The 22,296-nt window shown below is 36.9% G+C and overlaps 1 protein-coding gene across 3 annotated transcripts in view; it reads left to right on the forward strand.

Annotated features, from left to right (window-relative positions):
* The window catches only part of ITSN1 (intersectin 1), a 129,826-nt gene that overhangs the window by 28,890 nt on the left and 78,640 nt on the right, over positions 1-22,296 (forward strand). For all 3 annotated transcript variants that reach the window (XM_030469413.1, XM_030469412.1, XM_030469414.1), the window contains exons 2-9: positions 2,800-2,859; positions 5,738-5,830; positions 7,313-7,376; positions 15,370-15,530; positions 17,031-17,210; positions 17,842-17,935; positions 20,897-20,997; positions 21,454-21,517. In XM_030469413.1, the coding sequence (XP_030325273.1) occupies positions 2,832-2,859; positions 5,738-5,830; positions 7,313-7,376; positions 15,370-15,530; positions 17,031-17,210; positions 17,842-17,935; positions 20,897-20,997; positions 21,454-21,517 (785 nt within the window). In that variant the 5' untranslated portion in view covers positions 2,800-2,831. The remainder of the gene's footprint in view (positions 1-2,799; positions 2,860-5,737; positions 5,831-7,312; positions 7,377-15,369; positions 15,531-17,030; positions 17,211-17,841; positions 17,936-20,896; positions 20,998-21,453; positions 21,518-22,296) is intronic.

The raw sequence follows: 22,296 nt of genomic DNA on the forward strand, positions 1-22,296 counted from the left end.
CTGAGGACGCAGCTGTGCTGGGCAGGGCACATCTCCAGGATGGAGGATCACCCCCTCCCGAAGATTGTGCTCTGTGGTGAACTTGCCACCTGCTGCTGCGACAGAGGAGCCCCAGAGAGGAGATACAGGGACTGCCTGAAACAATCCCTCAGCTTTGGCCATACTGACTGCCAGCAGTGGCCCACTCTGGCCACCAGTGGGGAGACATGGAGACACCATTTATAATGCTGCTGCCTCCTTTGAGAACACAGCAGAATCAGTCTGGAGGAGAAAAGACAGTGCAGAAAGAGCCGTGCCTTGGCTGTCCCCTCACAGGAGACTTTCTGCTGGGCCTTTTGCAGCCAGACTTGCTTATCTCTCATGGGCCTTATCACCCATCAGCATGGGGAGAGCTCTTCTGAAATTTTTGTTGGTGAAGCCAAACCATGATGTTACAATTTCATAACGATGTTGCAAATAGAAATGTCAGTGTCTGTATTTCTTTACAATAGTTTACAAATATATGATAAATTTGGAATAGAATGTCTATGCCAGATTTTTTTTTTTTATAAATAATAACTGTACTCATTCCCAGATATCTTCAAACCAAAAAACAGACTCGTAGAACAGCCCAGCTCTGAATAGACCTTGAAAGATCATCTGGTCCAGCCTTTCATAGGAGATAGAGCCTAGACAAGATTATCAAACACCCTGCAACTCTGTATTGAAACCCTTTAGAGATGGGGCCATATTTCTTTGTTATGTTGAGATGAAACCTCTCTCCATGCAGCTTTTTCCCCCTGTCCCCTCCTTGTGGCTCCTTGTGAAGAGAGAGCTTCTGTTTTGTTTGTAACCACCCTTTCAGCACTGGACTACTGTGGTAGTGTCCTCTTTGAGCCCTCTCTTCGCCAAGGAGCAGAAACCAAACTCCTCCAGTCTTTCCTCACAGGGCATGTCATCCAGCTCTTTTTCTTTGTCCTTGCCCTATTACTGGGCACCACTTGAAAGAGATTGGCCTCATCCTCTTGACACACTTAATAAGATCCCCTCTCAGCCTTCTTTTCTCAAGGCTAAACAGCCCCAATTCTCTCAGTCTTTCTTCACAGAAGAGATGTCCAAGTCCCTTAATCATCCTCGTAGCTCTCATTTGGACTCTCTCCAGTAGATCTCTGTTTCTCTTGAATCGGGGAGCCCAAAACTGTATTCAGTGTTCCAGGTGTCATCTCACCAGGGAAGAGTAGAGGGGGAGGATTACTTCCCTAGGTCTGATGGACAAATTAAATTACATGTGTGGAGAACTATTTATTTTTCCTATTTTATTTTTATTTCCGATTTTATTTTTCCTAGGGTTTGCTTGCAGTTTTAAAATACAGAGGCATAAGAGAGGTGTTGCATGCAACAGAGTACATTAAGAAAACATAGGCAATGATTAAAGTGATGATCTTCTAGCACTTAAATGCTTTTGAAGGAGCTACTAAGATAGCTTATTCTGAAATTATTTTATCAGTGTGCATATGATTTTAAACTTTGGAGACAATGCTTGCTGTGCATGAAATTAGTATCAGCTGTTGTTACCTGGCATTTGGAAGGAAGTTTCTGAGTTGTGTATCATGCTTGGTTGCTCAGCCAAATTAAGAGAAAAGAATTCAGTATTTTTTTCATGGTTCTCTAAATTACTATTGATGGGGAGACTGGCTTACAAAAGTGCTGTGGGCTTTTCTGCAGGAGCATCTGTGGAGTGTATATATAGTAGGTTCCCAAGTTGGAAGCCAGAAGAGTATGTGGGAAGTGTGAAAGGGGGATGGGGAGGGGAGCAAACAAGAAATTCAGACAAAAGGAAATTGGTGATGCAAGTTAATGCCTTTTCTTGGTGATATTGATAAATTTCTGCTGCTGCTCAAGCAGTCTAAATTATTCTCCTCCTGACTCTGTTTCCTTTTGCTTTTCTCCTGTTGCCTGGAAAACATGAGTGGAATCTAGTAGGACAAGAGGCTGCTTTTTCATTGTTCTGTGGCTCTGTTGCTAGCTATTGTCCTCTTGGCTCAGGCACTTCATGTCAGTCTTTGTGTGGAGTAAGAAAAATGTTTTTCCAGCTTTCTTTAAAGATTAAATTCCTAGACTGTGTAGATTGCTTTTATTTGAAAAGCAAGCAGTGCAAACTTAAGAGTATCTCCCACCAACTAATGCATCTTTGCTTACAGTGTCACCTTTAGCACTTTGTTCGTTTAGCTGTGCTTATTAAATTTGTGGGCTAGTTTCAGGGTAAAGCAGTCTTGAATCTTGTTTTTTTTATGTACTTTGTTTAAAACAAAGGAACTCTAAGCAAGACAGTATGCTTCGTTATTTTTTTCTGTCGGGAATGAAAAACAGTTTGCTGACAACATTGTATATTTTCAGCAGTTGTAAGTGGAGCCAATTTTGCTCTTAAGTAGAAGCAGAGCTCTAACACTTGGTAGAGTAATGCAGCCTTGAGCGGTGGCACTGAGATCTTGTCTGTTGTGGCTGACTTAACTCTGTTCTTTATTACATCACTGATTATTTATAAATGGAGATTGTTTTTGTGGATGTTCTTGAAACAGAACTGAAATGTAGCTGTTTGTAAGTATGAAAACACACTTCTGGATGCATAGGCTGGTACAAAAAATGAGATGTTTGGTTCTCTTATAAGTAACTATTCTAAATTATAGCAGGTAATATTTGTATGATCCTGATTCTTCACAGTATTTTTTTTCCCCTAATAATTAATTAGAGAGTGGGAAAGAAAATGCCTTGAATATGGAAGATACTGTGTTTGATTATCTTTTTTTTTTTTTTTTTCAGACATCTATTAACAAGCTAAAAGTGACAGAACCATGGCTCAGTTTCCAACACCTTTTGGGGGTAAGTTGTAAATAGTGTGTTCTGAACTATTCTTATATGCAAAAATCTGCATAAATCTGTTGCTTTTTGACATGTTCTGCATGGAAGTGTTCCAGTAAAATGTGTCTTTCTGAGATGATAATCTAATTTGTGATGTTTCTGCAGACCCATTAGAGAGACACATGAAATTTTGCAGAGACATCTCAGAGTCAAACAGAAGAGCTGTTCTGTGTGCCTTTTTTGTGTATTATTCCATTACAGACATACGGTTTGTAACTGTTGGACAGATCCAGGCTACTCAGCCACTGGCAGTAAGGGATAGCCTCATTCTACACTATCTGTGGCTAAGAAGTGGAAATGCTTTTTCTTTGAGGATTCCTGGATGTTTTCATGGCTCAAAAGTACTGCAGATGCCTTTGAATGCTATCACCTCGATTCTACTTTCCTTATGGCTTCATAATCTGTATTTAGATTAGACCAAAGACTGCATTTTTTAGCTCTCCATTTTTAACAGGGGAAGGTACAGCTTCTTGAACTTCAGTCCAGTTAAAAGGTCCAGGTAGGGCTTTGGTAGTGCAATAGAGACACTTGCTATTCACATGAAATACATTTTTGATCTCAGTTTTGCAACCAGTCTGAGGAAAGATTATGAAGATAAATTTCAGTGCTGAGACCAAGTAACTAGTTTAGTTCCGCTTAAATATTTCATCTCTTAAGGGCTTTTCTCTGGATATACAAATGTGATTCTTGTGTGTGTGTTTGTCTATACAGCTATACACATAGATATGCATGCACACAAAAAAACCCCCATGTGTATATGTAAATATATAGAGAAATGTAGTTTTTGGGCTTGGATATAGCTAGGAACTAAATTTGTATCTAATGTTAGGCAGGCTTCAGGAAATGTGTATGTTATTCAGAGTATGTTACAGAAACCTAGCTCTTGTTAAATACAATCAATTGGATGCAATCTCTGCTAGTCTGAAAAAGTCAGTGAAGCACAAGAGGAGAAGCGTCTCTTTGCATATGGTGGGTAGGAAAAACATAATTGGAAGCTGCACATGCTCCATCATGACACTGAAGATGAATGGCTCCACAAGCTTCCCTGGCACCAAGGTCAGACTAACAGGTTCCCCAGATCCTCCTGCCATCCAATCTTGAAGATGAGAATGTGCAATGTCATTGCATTCCTTTTTAAGCTACCAAATCCAACTTTAGGGTCTTAGGCTGGAGATGCTCAGCTGCTACTAATCTATGTAATGGTCATGAAGCCTTAATCAGCACCATTCCTTTCCTCCTGCCAGAGCTCATGAGAAGATGGGGGAGATAATTACTTACTTGACAATTGCTTTTTGGGATGCTTGTATCTGGAGACGAGCCCTATGTCATCCCCACAAAGAGCACAAATATAAAATCTTTTTGCTGTGCCTCTGTGAGCGTAGTCACTAAATTTGTGGGAATTTTGGACTAATCTTAAAATGTTCTTTCTTTGAATTAGCTATTATTACACTGTCTGCTTCTAGAAATACATGTTACCTGAAACCAAGATGGTAATTTTTTACCAAGAATGTAGCTTTTATTTCATTAGTGAAATCTACCATTTAAAGGAATGTTTTAATGTTATTCTTCCCCTTGCCCATTTCCTTCTAAAGTACATTTTGCCACATAAAAGTATATTTTAATAAGAAGAAATTCAGGAGGCAGGAAATTCTCATGTTATTCATAACTGCTGAGTTTTATTCTGCCTCAGCCTGCAAGTAGTTTGACGTACTTGCTGTAAATAATTGTGGGGCCTATCACCTAAAATTTAATCTCTGGTAATTTAGTGTTGAGACAGAATGAATACTAGATCTCTATATTTTTCTGCAAATCTACATTTTATCTTTTAATATTAATTCAATAAAACAGTGATTCCATTAACTTACATACCTTTATATCATTACATTCCTACACAGCAGGAGTTGCAGGAAGGTGGACTGGTATAATGTACTTCTACAGATGTTGAAATAATGTTTTTTCCTAGTTAGAAATCATTGAGGCAAACCTGAAACACAGTGTTAGAGAGTTCATTGGAGGTCTCATGTGGAGGTTGGGATGTGTTTCCTTCTAGTGCAAATAATCTGAATGATGAAAGTGAGATGTCTGGAAGAGGAGAGTAACTGCTACAAAAATGGAGATAAAAGTAGAGGAAGCATGGCACTGTAGAAGGGTAATAAATCTCAGTGTAAACTAAATACCTTCAATTTATGAGTGTGATGAGAAGAATGTGTTTTGTGTAATACATTCTTACTCAAATTTCTCATTGTCAGAAGAATGAGTAGCAGGCTTTCTTGTGCTGTTTTTACTCATGGAAAATGTATAGTATCTGGTTAAATCACACTTTCCCTATACAAGTAAGGGGAGTCCTTATCTTACAGTAGTACAAAATCACATAGTACACAACTGATTATTAGAGGTACTTCCTTTCAATTAAAAATAAATGGCATTTCAGCTGTGTGTGGTCTCAGGGACAAGTGACCTCCCACCCCTAAATATCTAGTGTTGTCATCTTCTGCATTATGTCCTCTGGTATGCTGATGTTGTTTTTTAACAGCCCATTTGTAAGTCTGATTGCACTTTTGAGTAGCCTGGTTGTAATTTTAATGTTCGCATGAGCCAAATAAGTGAATCAGTGCTCAGCAATGATCTTAATTTGGTAACACTTAGTTCTGCTCTGTTCATAAGTCCTAACTGGCTATTTAGGTATTCATGGACCTTTCTATTACAGATCTTGGATGAATGACTTCTGTGTGTGTGATGGTTTCAGAGGTCCAGTATATGATATAATTAGAGTCAGAAATAAAAATAGCATTTTATTTAAATAATATTTCTTAATTTTATTTCTCCATTTTTGAACTAGGCAACCTGGATATCTGGGCTATTACTGTGGAGGAGAGAGCTAAACATGATCAACAGTTCCATAGTCTGAAACCAACATCTGGATTTATCACTGGTAATGAAATAGTTTTCACTTCTAGTTTCATTTAATTAAATCTTAACTGAAGAGCCTAAATATGTACAGAGTTGCTTGAGATATTGGGACTGTTGTCTTCCAAGGTAACCATTGCTCAGGCTGAACTTGAGAGAGGTGGTGAGTGATTACTTTGCCAACAACTGGGGTTTTTTATACTCTTCCACTTACTAAACTATCTTTATTGCAAGCAAGGAGTTTTCTGAGTCTTTTCATTTTTCCTTGCCCTATTCTCTTCCCCATCCTGCTGGGAGGAGGGAAGTGAGTAAGTAGCTGAGTGCTTGGTTTCTGGGGTCAATCCACCATGCTAACATACTAATAAATTATTAAGTCTTTTTAAATAAAGATGGATCAAGTTATCTGAAATCCATTTCAAAATCTGGTTGTCTAAACTAGTGAAATCACTAAAATCTAAATGGCAAAATTGATTTAAGTTGTGGGAAGCAAAGCTCAAGTAAAGGAAAGGCATTGATCCTACTAAATTTTCATTGAGCACCACTAATTTGCTTTGGTTTTGAAGTCAGGAGGATGCATACATTTTTGTCAGTTTGGTTTTTATTGCTTTTCATTTTCTTTAATGCTGTTTGAACTCTGATGCTCAATTAAAATGAAAGTTATGGAAGTGCTCTCTGATCCATTTAGAGGATTTCCAGACTGTGAAATCAGAATTGGATTCTAAGTAGAGTTTCATCACAGCCCTACATGCCTCCAAGTATACAATTGGATTGGTTTTGCTCCTTTTGCATGGCAGATATGGTACAAAATACCACTGTTTACTTTGACCTCATTTGACAATTGGTGCTCTTTCTATTCTGTTTACAGCCTACCTTTACAGGCCACAACATTTCCAAGTGCCTAATCCTTTTTGTAGTTGTTTTCCTAACCTTACTTTAGGAGTAAGATAGTTGGAGTATAGTACTGATACATATATATATATAGTATTGATATATAGTGTTGATGGTTGGAGATGACTTTGAAATATACCATTGTGTTCTTTAATGGTGGCTTGTCAGGGTAAAGACCACTTTGTTTAGTCTGTGCTGTCTGACTGCCATTATACTTCCAAAAAATCTAAGGTAGAGTTTATAGTAATACATACTTTCTCTGGAAGAAAAAGTTTTTGTGTTCTCACAAGGCATGTGATTTCTGCAAAGACAGCCATTAACACAGATCAGGGACTGTGAACCATGAGTTTTCCAATATTCTAAATGCTTATGCCCAGTTGACTTCATGTGGTGCTGACTGTTGCTGACTTAAAGAGTATGTGCTTGTTGGAAATACCTGTTAGGTTTGCAAGTGACAAAATAAGTTTAATTCTCATACTCTGATGTGTATGCATAGCATTAAGTATTCATGGTTTTACTGTTGCTTCTGGTTTAGATACTTTCGAGCCATGATTTTGTCTTTCTTCTTGCAGGTATTTTTAGCATTTTCTGAAATGATGTCCTTTTTTATTTTTTGTAGGTGATCAAGCTAGAAACTTTTTTTTTCAGTCTGGGTTACCTCAACCAGTGTTAGCACAAATATGGTGAGTATATGGGAGGGGATGGGAGCATTGCAGTTACATCATAGACTGAAATTTACTGTTATGGACTTGGACAGTGAGTGTATCTCACATTCTGGGATTTAAAACTCCACCTATATAGTTCAGTGTGCTTTCAAAAGGCCAAAAGGCAAGTGTACTTCATACTATGCTGTACCTAAGTTTTAAAGTTCAGTTATTGGAAGTAATCATTCTTCCACAAATGGAATTCTTGAGTTGGCAATTAGCAACCCTCAATTTAAACTACTAAATGCTTTCAGCTTCATTAAAACTGTACTAATAAAATTGCCAGGCACAGTAATAATTATTATAAATCTTCTAATGGGAGAGCCTGTGCAAGACTTGCAAATTTTATTACAGAACTTAAGACTGGCATAGACTGTTCCCATTGTAGTTGGATTTTCAAGCTTGAAATTTTTACTGTGCCTTGGTGAGGTTAAATGGATCAAAATCTCCATTGCTGTATATTACTCATCACAAATATTTCTACAGTCTGCCAGTTTCTTCGTGGAGGATTGACACTGTTTCTGCTCCAAATTATGTGACCCTGCCAGAATCTAACATGCCAATTTACATCGATTATTCATAATTACATTAATTGTATTACTACTAAACTTTTTTGGCACTAGACAGAGTGAAGTAATACTGGCTCTCATTCTAAACTGAAAAAAAAAGCAGCAACTTTTCCTCTGTTGTTAACTGTTTGAAAGAGAGTTTATTGCATTTACAACTTCCAAAAGCAGAATCTTCCTCTGACTGGAGAAGGATAATTATTGCAGAAAAAATAATTGCTTTGGCCTAAAAAAGAGGCTGGATTTATATTACTTTTAGGTGAACAGCTTATTTTATTTTAAAATTATCATCTTACAAATGTCAAATCTGGTTGGGTTAACTTACTTGCTGAAAACTCAGTAAAAGTTCAGATGTTCCTTTGGGACTTGCCTTTTAATTAAACAAGGAAAGAAGTTTTGTTATAAACAAGACATTCTTTCTACAAAAATGTTCCGTAGGCATTAACTTTAAATAGGTGTTAACAAAACCAAACAGTTGTAAATAGTCTGACTAAAAATCTCTTCCTCTCTGAATTATTCAGTTTTTCAGCCTCTTGAGAGGGAGAGAATCATTCCACTAGTTCTGTAGTTGTCATAGAGACAAGACCTGAACTTGCACATTTTTTTAAATAAAGCTGAACTAAAACTTATTCATGCTGCCTTTATAAATCATAAAAAAGCACGCAGACATCCCTTTCTCAATGTCACTCTTCTTTTCTTGATCATCTCTGATATAAGAGAAGTAAATATTTAAGTAAAAATCTAGATCACTTGTATATATTCCAGGTTGGAATTAGAATAACCAAGTAGGAAAATAGTTGCATAGTGATAGTAAGACCCCTTACAAAGAAAAACAAGGGAAAAAAAAAAAGGAAAAAGAAAAAAACCCCCACCTTCTTTTCCCACAGAAATTACTGTATATCCCATAGAATTACTTAACTCTTTTGATCTATCAGTGAATGTTTGCTTGTAACCTACCATAGATTACTGCTGTCCCATAGAAACAATAGAAGTTAGACTGTTATGTGGCAAGAAGTCCTTTGCAGCCTGCAAGGGACACTGAAATATGCTCAAGACTGCATTGAAAGTGTGAATCATTGTTTGTCTTAGCTCCCGAGGTAAGATCTCAAAGTGACACATTTGCTTTGTGGATTAAGCAATATTCTTATGTTGTTTATCTAAATCTGTAGTAGCATTGAGTAGTTACTAGCAGGGGTAGTTCTGGAGTAATAAACCCAGAATTTCTGTGAGAGAGAAGAGATGCATCTTTTCTATCAGTATTACTTAGTTCTTGAATAGATTAATTCAAAAATTCTTTTTTTTAGCTAGCTCTTGATTATCAGAAGGAAAGAAGGGAATGTACAACAGTCTTTAAGGAAGGAAAGTTGTTACTCTGAGTTAGAGCAAGTTGTAAAACTCTTCAAAATAATTTTCTGATCCTAGAAATATGCATGTGAGTGCACGTTGTGTTTTGGAAGTGTTTTCCTGTTTATTCCCAATGAGTCTACTCATTTTGAATACAGTTGGTCATATTAATATCTGCAAGGTAGGAGCCTAGCATGTGTTTCATGAAGGATTATCTACAACTGTATGCAGATAAGCTTATGCTAATACAAAGTTTCATCTGTTTTTTTGCCTATGGCAGTTATTGTGTAGAAAAATGCAACTGGGAAAGGAACTGCAGGGGGGATTGACCTAATGAGTGATTGGCCATACTGCTGTCAGAGCTCCTTGCAGAAAAAGCAAGCCTGCTATCTCCATTAGTTCCCAAATGTATTATCTCATGAGTGAGAGAATTTTGTTTGCATAAGTGAGCAGTATAATGATTTTTACTGTCTTATATTTTAGTTTTAATTAAAAATGAATTACCATTTTTTGTGAACCTCAAGAAATGCTGGTTACCTAGCTAAGTACTAGTTAAACATCTGCCTCAAGAGCTGCTTTGAGAATTTTCTGCAGTTGGTGTAATAGTTTTCTAAGGTGAGACCCTAAGGAGTGTATCTTATTTTAATTTCTGCTATTAATCAAAACTTTTCCAGAGTTCATTTAAAAGTAGGATCTCCATGTTTTTAACATTGAGAATTCCTGTGTCCCTTCTATTCATCATTCAAGAAGCAAAGAAGTTTCTGAGACCTCAGTGGAGCAAATGAGTGGAATTATTATGGTCTGTCATGACAAATTCTTCACTGTTCTACCCTTTACAGGCTTTGGAGTCTACCAAGCTGGTAATCTATTAAGAAGCCTCTAAGTAGGCTTTGAATTGAAACTGCAATGGCTCAGAAGATAACTGTTTTAAGTAGGCTATAATCTGGCTTTCTTCTAAAGCCCTTATGAATGGTGGCCTCAAAAAGAGTCTTCTGTGTAGCCTCTGGAATTAAATGAGAACTAAAATAATCAATGCCATCTGGTTTTCATGCATTTAAAGGTACTTATATTTTCAGGAGAGACTAAAGCTATTGGTTGACTTACCTATTTCTGATATACGCATACCTCACCACCTTAAATTTCTGTCCAGGAGTGGGAGTGGTAGATTATGGGTGGTGATTTTCTGAGTTGTAACTCAGAAATAATAGATCCTGAGTTTTTGAACTGCAAGGAAGGGTTTCCTTGTTTTAACATTGTGTGCTGTTTTCATGGAGATAGATGTTTTGCGTGCTAATCATAAACATATTTGACATAAAAAAACAGCACTCTCAGTTTCTGTGTCTCATAAATGCAAAAATAATCAAGTTGTCATTGCGTTTTTAAGAAAGGAGGAGAAAAAGATTGTATCATAGAATCATAAAATGGCTTGTGCTGGGAAGGAGCTTAGAGATCATCTTGTTCCAAGCCCCCTGCCATGAGCAGGAGTACTTCCCACTCGATGTGGTTGCCCAAAGCCCCATTCAACCTCCTGACCTTGAGCACTGACAGGGAGGGGACAGTCACAGCTTCTCTGGACAACCTGTGTCAGTGTCTCACCAACCTCACAGGAAAGAATTTCTTCCTAATGTCTGACCTAAATCTCCCCTCTTCCAGTTTAAAGCCATTCCCTCTCATCCCATCACTCTCTTGAAAAAAATTCCCCCCTCAACTTCTCTGTAGACCCTTCATACACTGGAAGGCTGCTGTGAGGTCTTCCCAGATCCTTCTCTACTCCAGGCTGAACAGCCTCATCAATAGGGGAAGAATTTTGTCAGCGTCTGAAACCTAGCATTATGATGAACCCCACTGTAATTATTCTCATTAAAAAACCCTTGTTATAAACACAGCCCTGTTCCATAACATATTATAAATATTTAGTCACTGTGAAATCTGTTTACTGCTCTGCACTGGTTGGTTCTGGCCAGACCTTAAATGAAACAAATTTAAGAACACCACATGCTTCTACATTTTATTAGAAGCAGAACAGTGAAATTAGGTAGTGTTTGGTGTCATCCACTCACTGTATTTAAGGTGATGTTGATTCAAAAGTAGCATTGTAATCTAACAGCATGACACTAGGTTCAGTAATTAGAAATGGAAATTAGTCCTATTTTTGCATGAATGATTTTGTCAGACAAAAGCTGATTTTTGTTAGCATGCTGTAAAAATGTGTGTAAATTCTGTACTGTGTACCTAATTTTTCTTGCTGAAATTTATGCTGTTCATTTAAATAACAAAGCCATTGGCACAGAGGAAATGGTTGAACAGAAGGTCAGACACTGAATTAAAAGCTACTGATGATTATGTGACTTGGAGTTCAAGTATAGCAATGAGACCTGTGCACATCAAAGTTTCTTATTACTGGAAAATTAGTATTTTCTCATATAGAATACAAAGACTTACTGAGTTCGAGTAGTATACTCTGTAAATAAATACCCTCCAGTGTCTGGACGCTCAAGGTTGCCTACAGCATGATATTTACTCACGGTATTTTCATGGCCGTACCTATGGTAGGTTGAGGAACTCTGCCTATACTTTACCAGTGGAAGGGCTTAAATTTTATAAATCAAAATATTTGCAGTTGTAGAATCCACTTAGGTTGAACAGATAAGACTATTTTAAATGCAGTTTGTGTAATTACTTCACTTGAATGGAAAATGTAAGGACCTTGTAATTATTTGAGCTGTCTGTGCCAGTTGTTCACTATGGAGCTGACTACTTCTACATATGTTGAGGAATGAGTTGTCTTTGGGACACCAGTGACTGCTGGGAGAGCAGTAAAAATCTGCTAGAACAAGTTTATCCACATCAATTTCTCTAGATTTGTCCCTAAGCACGTCCTGAGATCATTAGCTATATGAGCCTGGTTTTTACCGCCCAATTCCACTGAGCATCTGACAGGAATGTTGAACTAAAATGGCTAACTTAAACTTTCTTTAAAACCCCCCCACATTTTCCTTGTTACTTTTGAATTTTCTTTAGTTGCCTTCGAAAAGTGTTGTATGTGCTATAAGCATAAATTAAATTGAGCTAATTATCTTCTCCTGGTTTCCATTATTCTCAATACTCTGTCATTTTCTAATGAGTCTTTCTTACCCTCAATATTAATTCACTATATGTTAGTTTACTTTCCAGTGCAAAACCCACAAAAGCAAGCACTTCAGAAAATATATTTAGCCATTATTTTTCTGTCACTTTAACAATCCAAATACTTTTTGCTTCTTGAATGTTTTGGGTTTGCAGGACCTGAAACATACATTTCTTCCAAGTGAGACTTTTAGAAATATATCACTGCTGTTTATAGGTGGTGGCTAATGAACTTCATATGAATAGTTTTGGTTGTAAAAAGTGAAAGGCATATGAAGAAGAAAATGAAAATGTACAGAGTAATACTACTGCTTGTAAGCCTAAGTGATGATTTTGGGCAGCAAAAATTCTACAGCATGTTGTGGCATACATCCATGCTATCATTGAAAAAAAGACTAGATATTCTTAATTGTCGTAGTTAAACTATGAATTAGTTCAAAATAAATTTGGACTTTTTACAGGAATTTTAAATTGATAGAAATTATTTCTGAGAGAATATTATAGAGATACAAACATGTCCTTTTGAAGTTTATATTTGTTTCCTTGTATAAGAGGAAAAGTGCTATGTACTGCAGAGAGGCAGTCTGATTAAAGTTTGCATATAGTGGCATGTGGTATGTAAACCTCACTGGACAGAAAAGTATGATGGATGCTAATGAACTTTTGATATTTCTATGTCTGGAGGAAGCCACTGCAATTTGGAAGTAACAGAACATGGATAACCTCACTAACAAATTATGAGAAGGCTATCTTGTGTTTTTAACTATTTTCTGGAAGTAACTATACCTCTCATTTTGAAATACACATTTTTTTTTTAACAGCTATTGCAGTCCATCATTTCTGTTGCTTAACACTTAGAGGAGAGAGGCTCCTCCTCCTCCTTCACTAAGGTTCTCTCACTTGTTACAAGTTGTGTAAAGGCAAAACCATTATGTTTTCTGCTTTAACTTAGCCTGCCAATACATCAGGAGGAATCAGAGTGGTGCTTGCTCTTTGTGGAAGAGTTCTCAGAAGCTGACACTCTAGGTCAGTGTTGTTCTGCAAGTAAGAGGACATACCAATTCCAAATTTGTCATACTTTTGGTACAGATTTGCCATGCTGGCCTTCCCTCTTTTGCTGGCTGGGCTAACATAAATGAAGTCTGACTGGTATTGTGGAATCTTTTTAACTAATTATTTGTCAAATGAACCACATACTAAGCAATTGTGACTGAAATTTGAATCCAAATCATGTTATGCTGTATGGGCCCCAGAATCAGTTGCCACAACATTTAGAATTCCATCGGCTTCCAGGTAGTGGGATTGGTGGAGGGTTTAAGGTTACTGAAGAGCGTAGATTTGGTAAGAAGCTTCAGGAAACCAATCACTAAAAGTTCTTACAGCCAAAACTTGTTTTTTAATTACGTATATGTAGTAATTCTACGTCTTTCAGGTAGGTACTTACATGCAATACTTACCTTTCATTTTAACTATAAGCTTCCAAGTCTACAGTTTCCTCACCAAACTTTCTCTTCTTAAATACCACTGCCAGATTTTCAGTAGTATTATTCGTCATTGGGGAATTAGAGTAGTTACACTGCTGAAAATACTGTCCTATAAGTATTGGGAAGGGTTGGAGTGTCTACATTTTTGGGGAAATGCCACTGGTGATCTAAACCAGGGGAAACTCTGTAAGATGTATGGTTGACCTGTTTGTTGCAAGCCCTGCTGGGCTCTTTGTTGGGTTTTCCTAGGGTGTTTTTTTTGGTTGAGGTGAGAGGGGTTTTTTTTGTGAATGCTGTGCTAGTGCATTTACCTTGTCTAAGTATCAATTAAAAACAGCTGTCAGTTTAGTGCAGTACTTTCTTGACAACTTTTCATATACTTGTAGGAAAGCTTTGCTTGACAAGGATCTGGGAACCTGTGTGGGCTTGTGGAATGCTCAGAGTGTTTGGCCCATGCAGCTCATCAGGGCCAGTTCTGATAAGCTCTTGGACAGGAGACTGAGTGGGCTGGCCCAGACAAAGTGCCACATAGTGCATAGAAAAAAAGAAAAGAAAAAACCAAAAACCTGCCTTTTCTTCGTGGTTGAATGTGTTGATCTTAGAGGTGATAATTTTGTGATCAGAAATGAAGCTCTAAGCAGACTGCCTGTCATGTCTTCAACATGCAAATGTATGCATGAACATTATAAGACATATTATTCCAGTACTGTTATGTGTACTTAATTCTTCAAATAAATGCAGAGAAATGAGCATAATGTTTAAAACTAAGTTTACAACAGATGAGTTTATTACTATACATTTCTTTGGTTTTTTTTTTTTTGTTTGCCATTGTGGAAAGTTACATTCTTCTTCTTGCTTCTCTCCCCCCAGCCTCCCCACCCTATTCCCCGCTGAACATTGTTTTCCTAACCATCAAATAAAGAAATAAAAAGAAGTCTGTTCAAGTCAGGCTGCTTTACATGGAAGCTTATTCATGGTCTAGGCTCAATGTTTTATCTGGAGTACTAACATTTAACTGAAAACACATTTGTACACTTGTAGATGTAACGGTGTTTAGTAAAGGGCAAAGATTTAAAGTCTGTTCTATTTTAAGTGTAGCTACAGTACAGATTTGCAGCCTGTGGTGCTTTATGTAGTACTGGATGTTTTATTTATGTGATTTTGCAAAGTTTTTGTAGAAGTACATTAATATCTCTTCTCTAGGTACTTCACTGTAATTACGCTAAGAGTTGAATAGTGAATTTAAAAATATTTATTAATCATCCCAAGAAAGAAAACAAGGAGATTTGGTTTAAACAGTGTCTTGTTTCATGACTATTTTTAGCCTGGCATACTGATTTTGAGTGGAAATTAATTAGTCTTGAATATACATGCCTGTGTGTTCACAGTCCTAGGTCAGTTCCTGAAATTCATAATTTGAGCATTTGACTGTGAAAATCCTATATTTTGTAGGGCTCTAGCTGACATGAACAATGATGGGAGGATGGATCAGTTGGAGTTTTCAATAGCTATGAAACTTATCAAATTAAAACTACAAGGTTATCAGCTCCCATCTGCACTGCCTCCTGTCATGAAGCAACCACCTATTGCTCTGCCTACTGCACCAGGATTTGGTAAGCTCTTTGGTTTTCTCCTTGTGAGCTTGTTTTATAGCAACCTCAGTTGAATTTGATTGTTTTGCAGTTTCTAAAAGAAACTTTAGGAAAACGTACTTGTAGAAGGATGTGGACTCCAAAATAAATGCTTCCACATGCATGGAAGTGCTCCAGAAAAAAATTGTCAAAGCTTTTAGCACCCAACCATATTGAATAACATAATCTGATTATGGTCTTATACCTCATACGTTTCAAACAAAAGTATTGGCAGGGGAAAAGTGATCAGGTAGAAAGGCTAATGCAATCCAAAGAGATGGAGTTTAAATAAAAACTATTAAATAAAATCTATTGTTATTTATCTCTATTTTTCATCACAGGATCTCCAGCCTTGGCAAGATTAGCTATATTTTTCATGTCTTTTTACAAATTATAGTAATAATGCACCCCTCTGCTTTTATTTTATGAACAGTGCTGCACTGGTATTAGCTAGAACAGCTACTGGTTCAGTTCTCATGGTTAGTACTTCCAAGGTCACCATCATTTCAAGGAGAAGAGTAGAAAAAATGAGATAGTGAGAGGAAAATAACAAAATGAAGCTGAACCTCATGTTTGAAACCTTGATGATCTGCTGTACTCTGTGGTGAGAGGTTCTTTACCTTTTGGTTTTAGTCATTGCTGTGACTCAAGTTGACTGGTGCTTGAGGATCACTGCTGTCCTCAGGAGAAGGGGATAGTGCCTTTGATGAACTGCGTGCAACTCTGTGTGATCAGATGTTGCTTCCATAAGTTTTACAAACAGTTTTATTTTTTACTAAGAAATCAGAGAAATCAAATGGAATGTATACTGGGTTAAGTGAGAAAAGGCATAATGATACCCACCCCCCAGGAAAACCAGCAACATCCGTGCTTTTATTTTTTCTGTTTCAGTGTATACTTGATCTCGGCTGCTTGCACACAGCCTCATTCTTCCCACTGGCATGGCTGGACCTCCTTAACCTCCCTGTTATCCATGCAACTGTGCTTACACCTAAAATACCTCATTACTGTGCATTACCCTATTAGCTTTGCACTGTTTCATATTGACAATAGGCTGCAAGCAGTTATCCTGAAGCTTGTTCTTTTCAACTGTGGCTGAATGTTGGCTTTGGGTTCATTACTCACTGGAAGTTGACAGTGCTGCTCTCATTTATTTTAAGGCAAGCAATTCTTCAGCAAATGCAAATAGACTTTTTTGGTTAGTGTTGCATCCAGTGTGATCATTATAAATGCATACATTGCATACATATAATGCATACATTATAAAGTGGTATGTTATTCCCTCTGCATTGTTTTATGTTCCCCTGCCATGCTAATGGTGCAGTGGACTGTAAGAGTTCTTTCAAGGGGTGTGTGGAAGTTTCTAATTCAATATGCTCTTTAATTCTGCATTCACAGCTGGGTTGCAGGCAGCAACTAAAATGTTGTATTTATATTAGGGGTCTCTAAATTAGAAAAAATTTCTCCTTTTCTTGCCCATAGGTATTGGGGGCATTGCCAGCATGCCATCTCTTACAACTGTTCCCCCAGTGCCAATGGCATCTATTCCAGTAGTAGGAATGTCTCCACCATTAGTATCTTCAGTTCCTGCAGCAGCAGTACCTCCCCTGGCTAATGGAGCTCCTGCTGTTATACAGCCTCTGCCTGGTTTTGCTCATCCTGGTATGCTACATACTGAGACTCTGTTTACTCTCTTGCTGTTAACAAACTATTCTGCCATTTTCTTTGGATCCAGAGAACAGTAGACATGGAAATAGTCATTGTAACTTACTTTAAAAAATTACTTGGCGTAAAAAATACTTTGGGTGCTTTGGCTTAGCCCGATGTAATTGATAAGCAATCTTGTATAAAAGTTAAAGAAGAAACATGGACATAACCATAATGTAACAGAGATGTTGAGCAAAATATTAACCCTTCTATAACAGCAGTGGGGTAAATATAGCTTGCCAATAAACTGGTGCCTAGAAATTGTTTCTCTCCTCTCTATTTATAACTATTGAAGTGCTGCTTTTTGTTTGGTTTACTCTAAAATACTGTAATACATGTGATTTATAACATCACAATATTATTGTTATCAACAGTGTTTCTATAAAGCAAGACATATGAGGGGAAGTGCCTGTGTGTTTGCACCTGTTTTGTTGGACACTGTTAACTCATCCTGGTATTTTTTAAAGGGATACCTTCTAGAGAACTATAATGCTTATATATGATGTTAGGAACTAAATGAATTACATTTAAATCCTGCAGTTTAAAGTGCTAATACTAATAAAGACATGTATTCTCTTATTTACAGCCCCATTGCCAAAGAGTTCTTCCTTTAGTAGATCTGGTCCAGGATCACAGCTAAATGCAAAACTGCAAAAGGCACAATCATTTGATGTAGCTAGGTAAGTTGCTATGGAATGAGTGTAGATGTGTACCTTGTTCCCTAGAGTTAGAAAAACCACTTCTCTTTCATAAAGTTGTTTTCTGAAATAATATTTACTTGCAGAAATGAATTCCTGCTAAGATACTACTTCAGGATTTCATAGGATGCTGTGGTTTTACAAGGAATGCTCTCTGAGCAGTGAATCACTCAAATACAATAATTAGCTGTTAGAATATGTTTTGACACTATTTTCAGGCTCTTGAAAATTTTTAGAAAAGTAAATATACTCTGCATTGTGTAATACTGCATAGGCACCCCTGTTAGTGTGAAAAAAATATCCTTTTCAAATTAACAACTCTGTGATTATTTAAAAAGCAAAATATTTTAACAGTTCTCATATTTTACTTCTTTGCACTTAGTGCAACTTTCTTATGTTTCTTATACACGCTTCAAGTTCTACATGAAAATTTGCCTAGAAGGGCTTTTAGAGTATTTCAATGCCTAGGAAAACGTATGGTCAGGCATAATTTTACTATGGTTTGAAGATACTTGTCTAACAGAATAAAACTGTTAGAGGAGGTATGACAGAATCATCACAGAATAGTTTGGATTGGAAGGGACCTTACAGATCACCCAGTTCCCACCCCCCTGCATGGTCAGGGACACCTCCCACCAGACCAGGTTGCTCCAAGCCCCATCCACCCTGGCCTTGAACATTGCCAGGGAGGGGGCAGCCACAGCTTCCTTGGGCAACCTGTGCTGGTCTCTCACCACCCTCACAGGAAAGAATTTCCTCCTGATATCTAATCTAAATCTCCCCTCTTCCAGTTTAAAGCCATTAACCTTTGTCCTATTGCTACATGCCCTTGTAAAAAGTCACTCCACAGCTTTATTGTAGAAGGAGGTAGTAATTTGCCAGTGTCTTTATGAATCAAAACTTTCTCAGAGGTCTATGCTACGTTTTTTTTCCAAGAAAAAAATGGGTTGGAACATTACTTAGTGATCAGTTTTTAATTTCACTTCTGCATATTTTTCTTGTGCCCTGGTATTAGATAAGCAATAGTACCGATTATTGCCAAATAGGATTAAAATTCTTTCAGAACAAATAATTCTTTTTCTGTTTGAAATCTAGTACTATCAGGAACATAGAGGGATACTCTAGTATAGTTTTCAGAGGTTCAAGAATTTGTCTGCTTTGTCTGTAACAAGTCTTTTAGTATTTGTAGTGAATGAAGTTCAAAGAACTTCAGCTGAACTGAATTCAAGGCATTCCATAAGCAGGCTGTCATTGTTTTGTGCTTAATGGTATATGGATCTCGCTGGTCACTTTTATTGCCAACAGACTTCTCTTCTGAGGTGAAATTGCATGGTCTTTGAATCAGCTTGGGCCAGGGCTGGAGCTTTCTTAGCTCAATTGCAGTTTCTTCAGTAGCTGAAATTTCTGCCATCATTGAAGGGGATATTTTGTCACAGACTGCTGCTAATGCTGGCATGTGTCTTTTTTTGAGTTTTAGTTTGGAGGAAACAAGAGAGCCAGGTAGTTGATTTGCAGAAGATGTAGAAAAGGAGGAAGAAAAGTTCATTAAATTGAAATGTAAAGTTGAACTTTTTGTGGGGTTTTTTCCTAATTGAGAATTATTTTGAATTTTGAGAAGCGTGAAATTTAAAATTCCACTTCAATGATTTCATCACTCTGCTGACTCACCAGCTGTGAACTCATGGCATACATGATATTTGGCATACGTGTGTCAACTGTTTTGTCCTCCAGCATTTTTTCTTCCAAAACTACCATTTGAGTATCTGTGAAGGCAAGTTTCATTACTTTAAGTACAGTAATCTTATTTTACAGATCATGGTACAAACATATGTAAGACAGAAGTAGACCTAATGTATGGAAACCCCAAATCTAGCAAAACTAATGAGGGAGGAATTCATATGGATAAAACTTAAATAGTCAACATTTTTTTTTTTAAGTTTCAGTTCTTATTTTCAGTATGTAAGATGCAGTTTGGTTTTGCTTTGCTCCCATGAAAGAAAGTTATTAAAGTACGATAGGTTGGAAATAGAAAATAGAAATGGAGTTATTAGCTGTTTTAGGTCTTGTCATGTGAGCATATGATATGAGGTCAATTAGTAGAGTATTTACATAATCCTTCTTAGCTCAACTTTGAAGGATTTTACCATCCTATCTGCTCAGTGTACCAGGGAAAAGGGATTTGGTGGGTTTGGTTCATTTTTTTAAACTGTAATTTGATATGCAGTTAGAAACATGTATCTGATCTGGCTGTGCTTTTTTTTTAACCTTAAAAAAAAAAGAATTGGATGTGTCTTAGGACAGAAAAACTGTGCTCATTGTTTTTCAGTATGAAGATCTGTCAGCCTTCCCATGTCAGCATGGGAAGTTATAACTATAAATAATAGCACTCACCCTATTATGTGGGTGAGTTAGAATTGGGAATATTACATTTGTCACTTGAGTTCCATTATTAGAAACTTTGATTGCTTTCAAGTATAGATTTTTCACACTTGTTTCCATGTTTTAAGCATATTTTACATTTATTTTCTTTAATCAGCTTACAGATTGTTTTGCTAAGACAACCATTTAAAGACAGGGTAAAATGAAATATTACTTCTGACTGTGGTAAGGGGTATCCTATTCTGTGTTTAGGTAAAAGCTTCTAGCTCCTCTCAACTGTTTTGGTTACTTAAGTCACTGCTAGTAAAGAAAACTGCAAAACTCTTAGGCCTGTCATTGAACTGTACCTAAAAACATCTTGATACTGAATTACAATTAATATTTTCAAAAAAGAAGTCAAAGCTGTTGTGCTTTCGGAAATAGAAGGGAATGTTTATTAAAAGAACTGTTTCAGGCATAAAACTTGATCTCTATTCAGCACTTCGTCCTGTTGTGTCTATTAGCTTCATGTGGTTAAATTTAAAATTCTATTTTCCCCTCTCCTTATCTTCTTTCTAATTCTAGTGTGCCTCCTGTGGCAGAGTGGGCTGTACCTCAGTCATCAAGACTGAAGTACAGACAGCTGTTTAACAGCCACGATAAAACAATGAGTGGACACTTAACAGGTATTGAAGCAGTTTTTGTTGTCTCCTTTTTCGATACTGTAGAAGGCCATTCATAATAATTTAGAATGCTGATAATAAGAGACTTTCATGTCTCTCTGCTGTCACCATCAATATTTTCTTGTTAATATCTCCCAACTACTTAATGATGCTTGGGAGCTTTTTTTAGGATCTGGGGATTTATCGTAGCTGGGATCATTATATCACTTTCTTAACTCTATGGTCTTTAATCTGAATGTTTTTTGCAGGGAAGGGAAGGGTTATGTATTTTTTAATACTTTCCTTTCTGGGGTGAGGTGGGGAACCTAGGGATAGCAATATGTATAGCCTGTTTATGCTGATGACATCTCTTCAGGATGAAGAGAACTAAGAACTAAGCTCCGCTTATGCAATAGCTATTTGTTAATGTAAAAAAAGGAGAAAATTGCATATTTATTAATCCTTGTTTCACTTTGTTAGGTCCACAAGCAAGAACTATTCTTATGCAGTCAAGTTTACCCCAGACTCAGCTGGCTACAATATGGTAAAAATAAATCTATCGATTTCTACCAGACTGTAAACTGTATTTAAACCTCTGTGCTGTACCCTGAGGGTTTTTTCTCCTTTTTCAGTCTCCCCTTACTCATCATTACATGCTGCTTTTTTTTAGTGTATAGCTTTGTAAATCAAAGCCTGCACTACTATGCTTATACTAACATTACTTCACAAAAGTAAAAAAGATAGTCTTTTCCACTATGCGTCTTTTCCACTATGCATATATAGACGTTTTGTGATTTCAGTTCTGGATGTTTTAGGCAAATCAAATATTCAGCTTCTTATGTCTTCCACATCCCTACGTATATGTGATACATATAGGTGTATGCATAAGTAGTATGAAACAAAGCTTAATCCAGAACCACATGTTCTTTGGGGGCTTGTCTGCCTTTTATGTGAGTTTTTAAGGGTTATTTCCAAGGGATTGGAGTTACCTATGTTTAAAATAATGGATTTTAAAAGGATTTGTCTTGGCTTCTCTTTTTCCTTTTGACTTGTTTGGTGAAATTAATTGTGTTCCTATTGTCAGGTGGATTAGCCTCTCTCCTCCCTCATATTTTAGAAGGTCATGCTTTCCCATTCACTGCATAATGTTTCTACTTTATTACTTGAATAGTACTTGATTATTACTGATTTACAGTTATCTTTGATGACTTCTCAAATGGCCATCACACTACTTCTATATGTATTTTTAATTTCCAGTTGCCTTTACATGTTATTTCTAATTAACTTCTATACTTTATAAGTCTCTGCTTGATAGTCAGCTCA

This window comes from Calypte anna, chromosome 1, assembly GCF_003957555.1.
Source record: "Calypte anna isolate BGI_N300 chromosome 1, bCalAnn1_v1.p, whole genome shotgun sequence".
In the NCBI taxonomy this organism is placed as follows: Eukaryota; Metazoa; Chordata; class Aves; order Apodiformes; family Trochilidae; genus Calypte; species Calypte anna.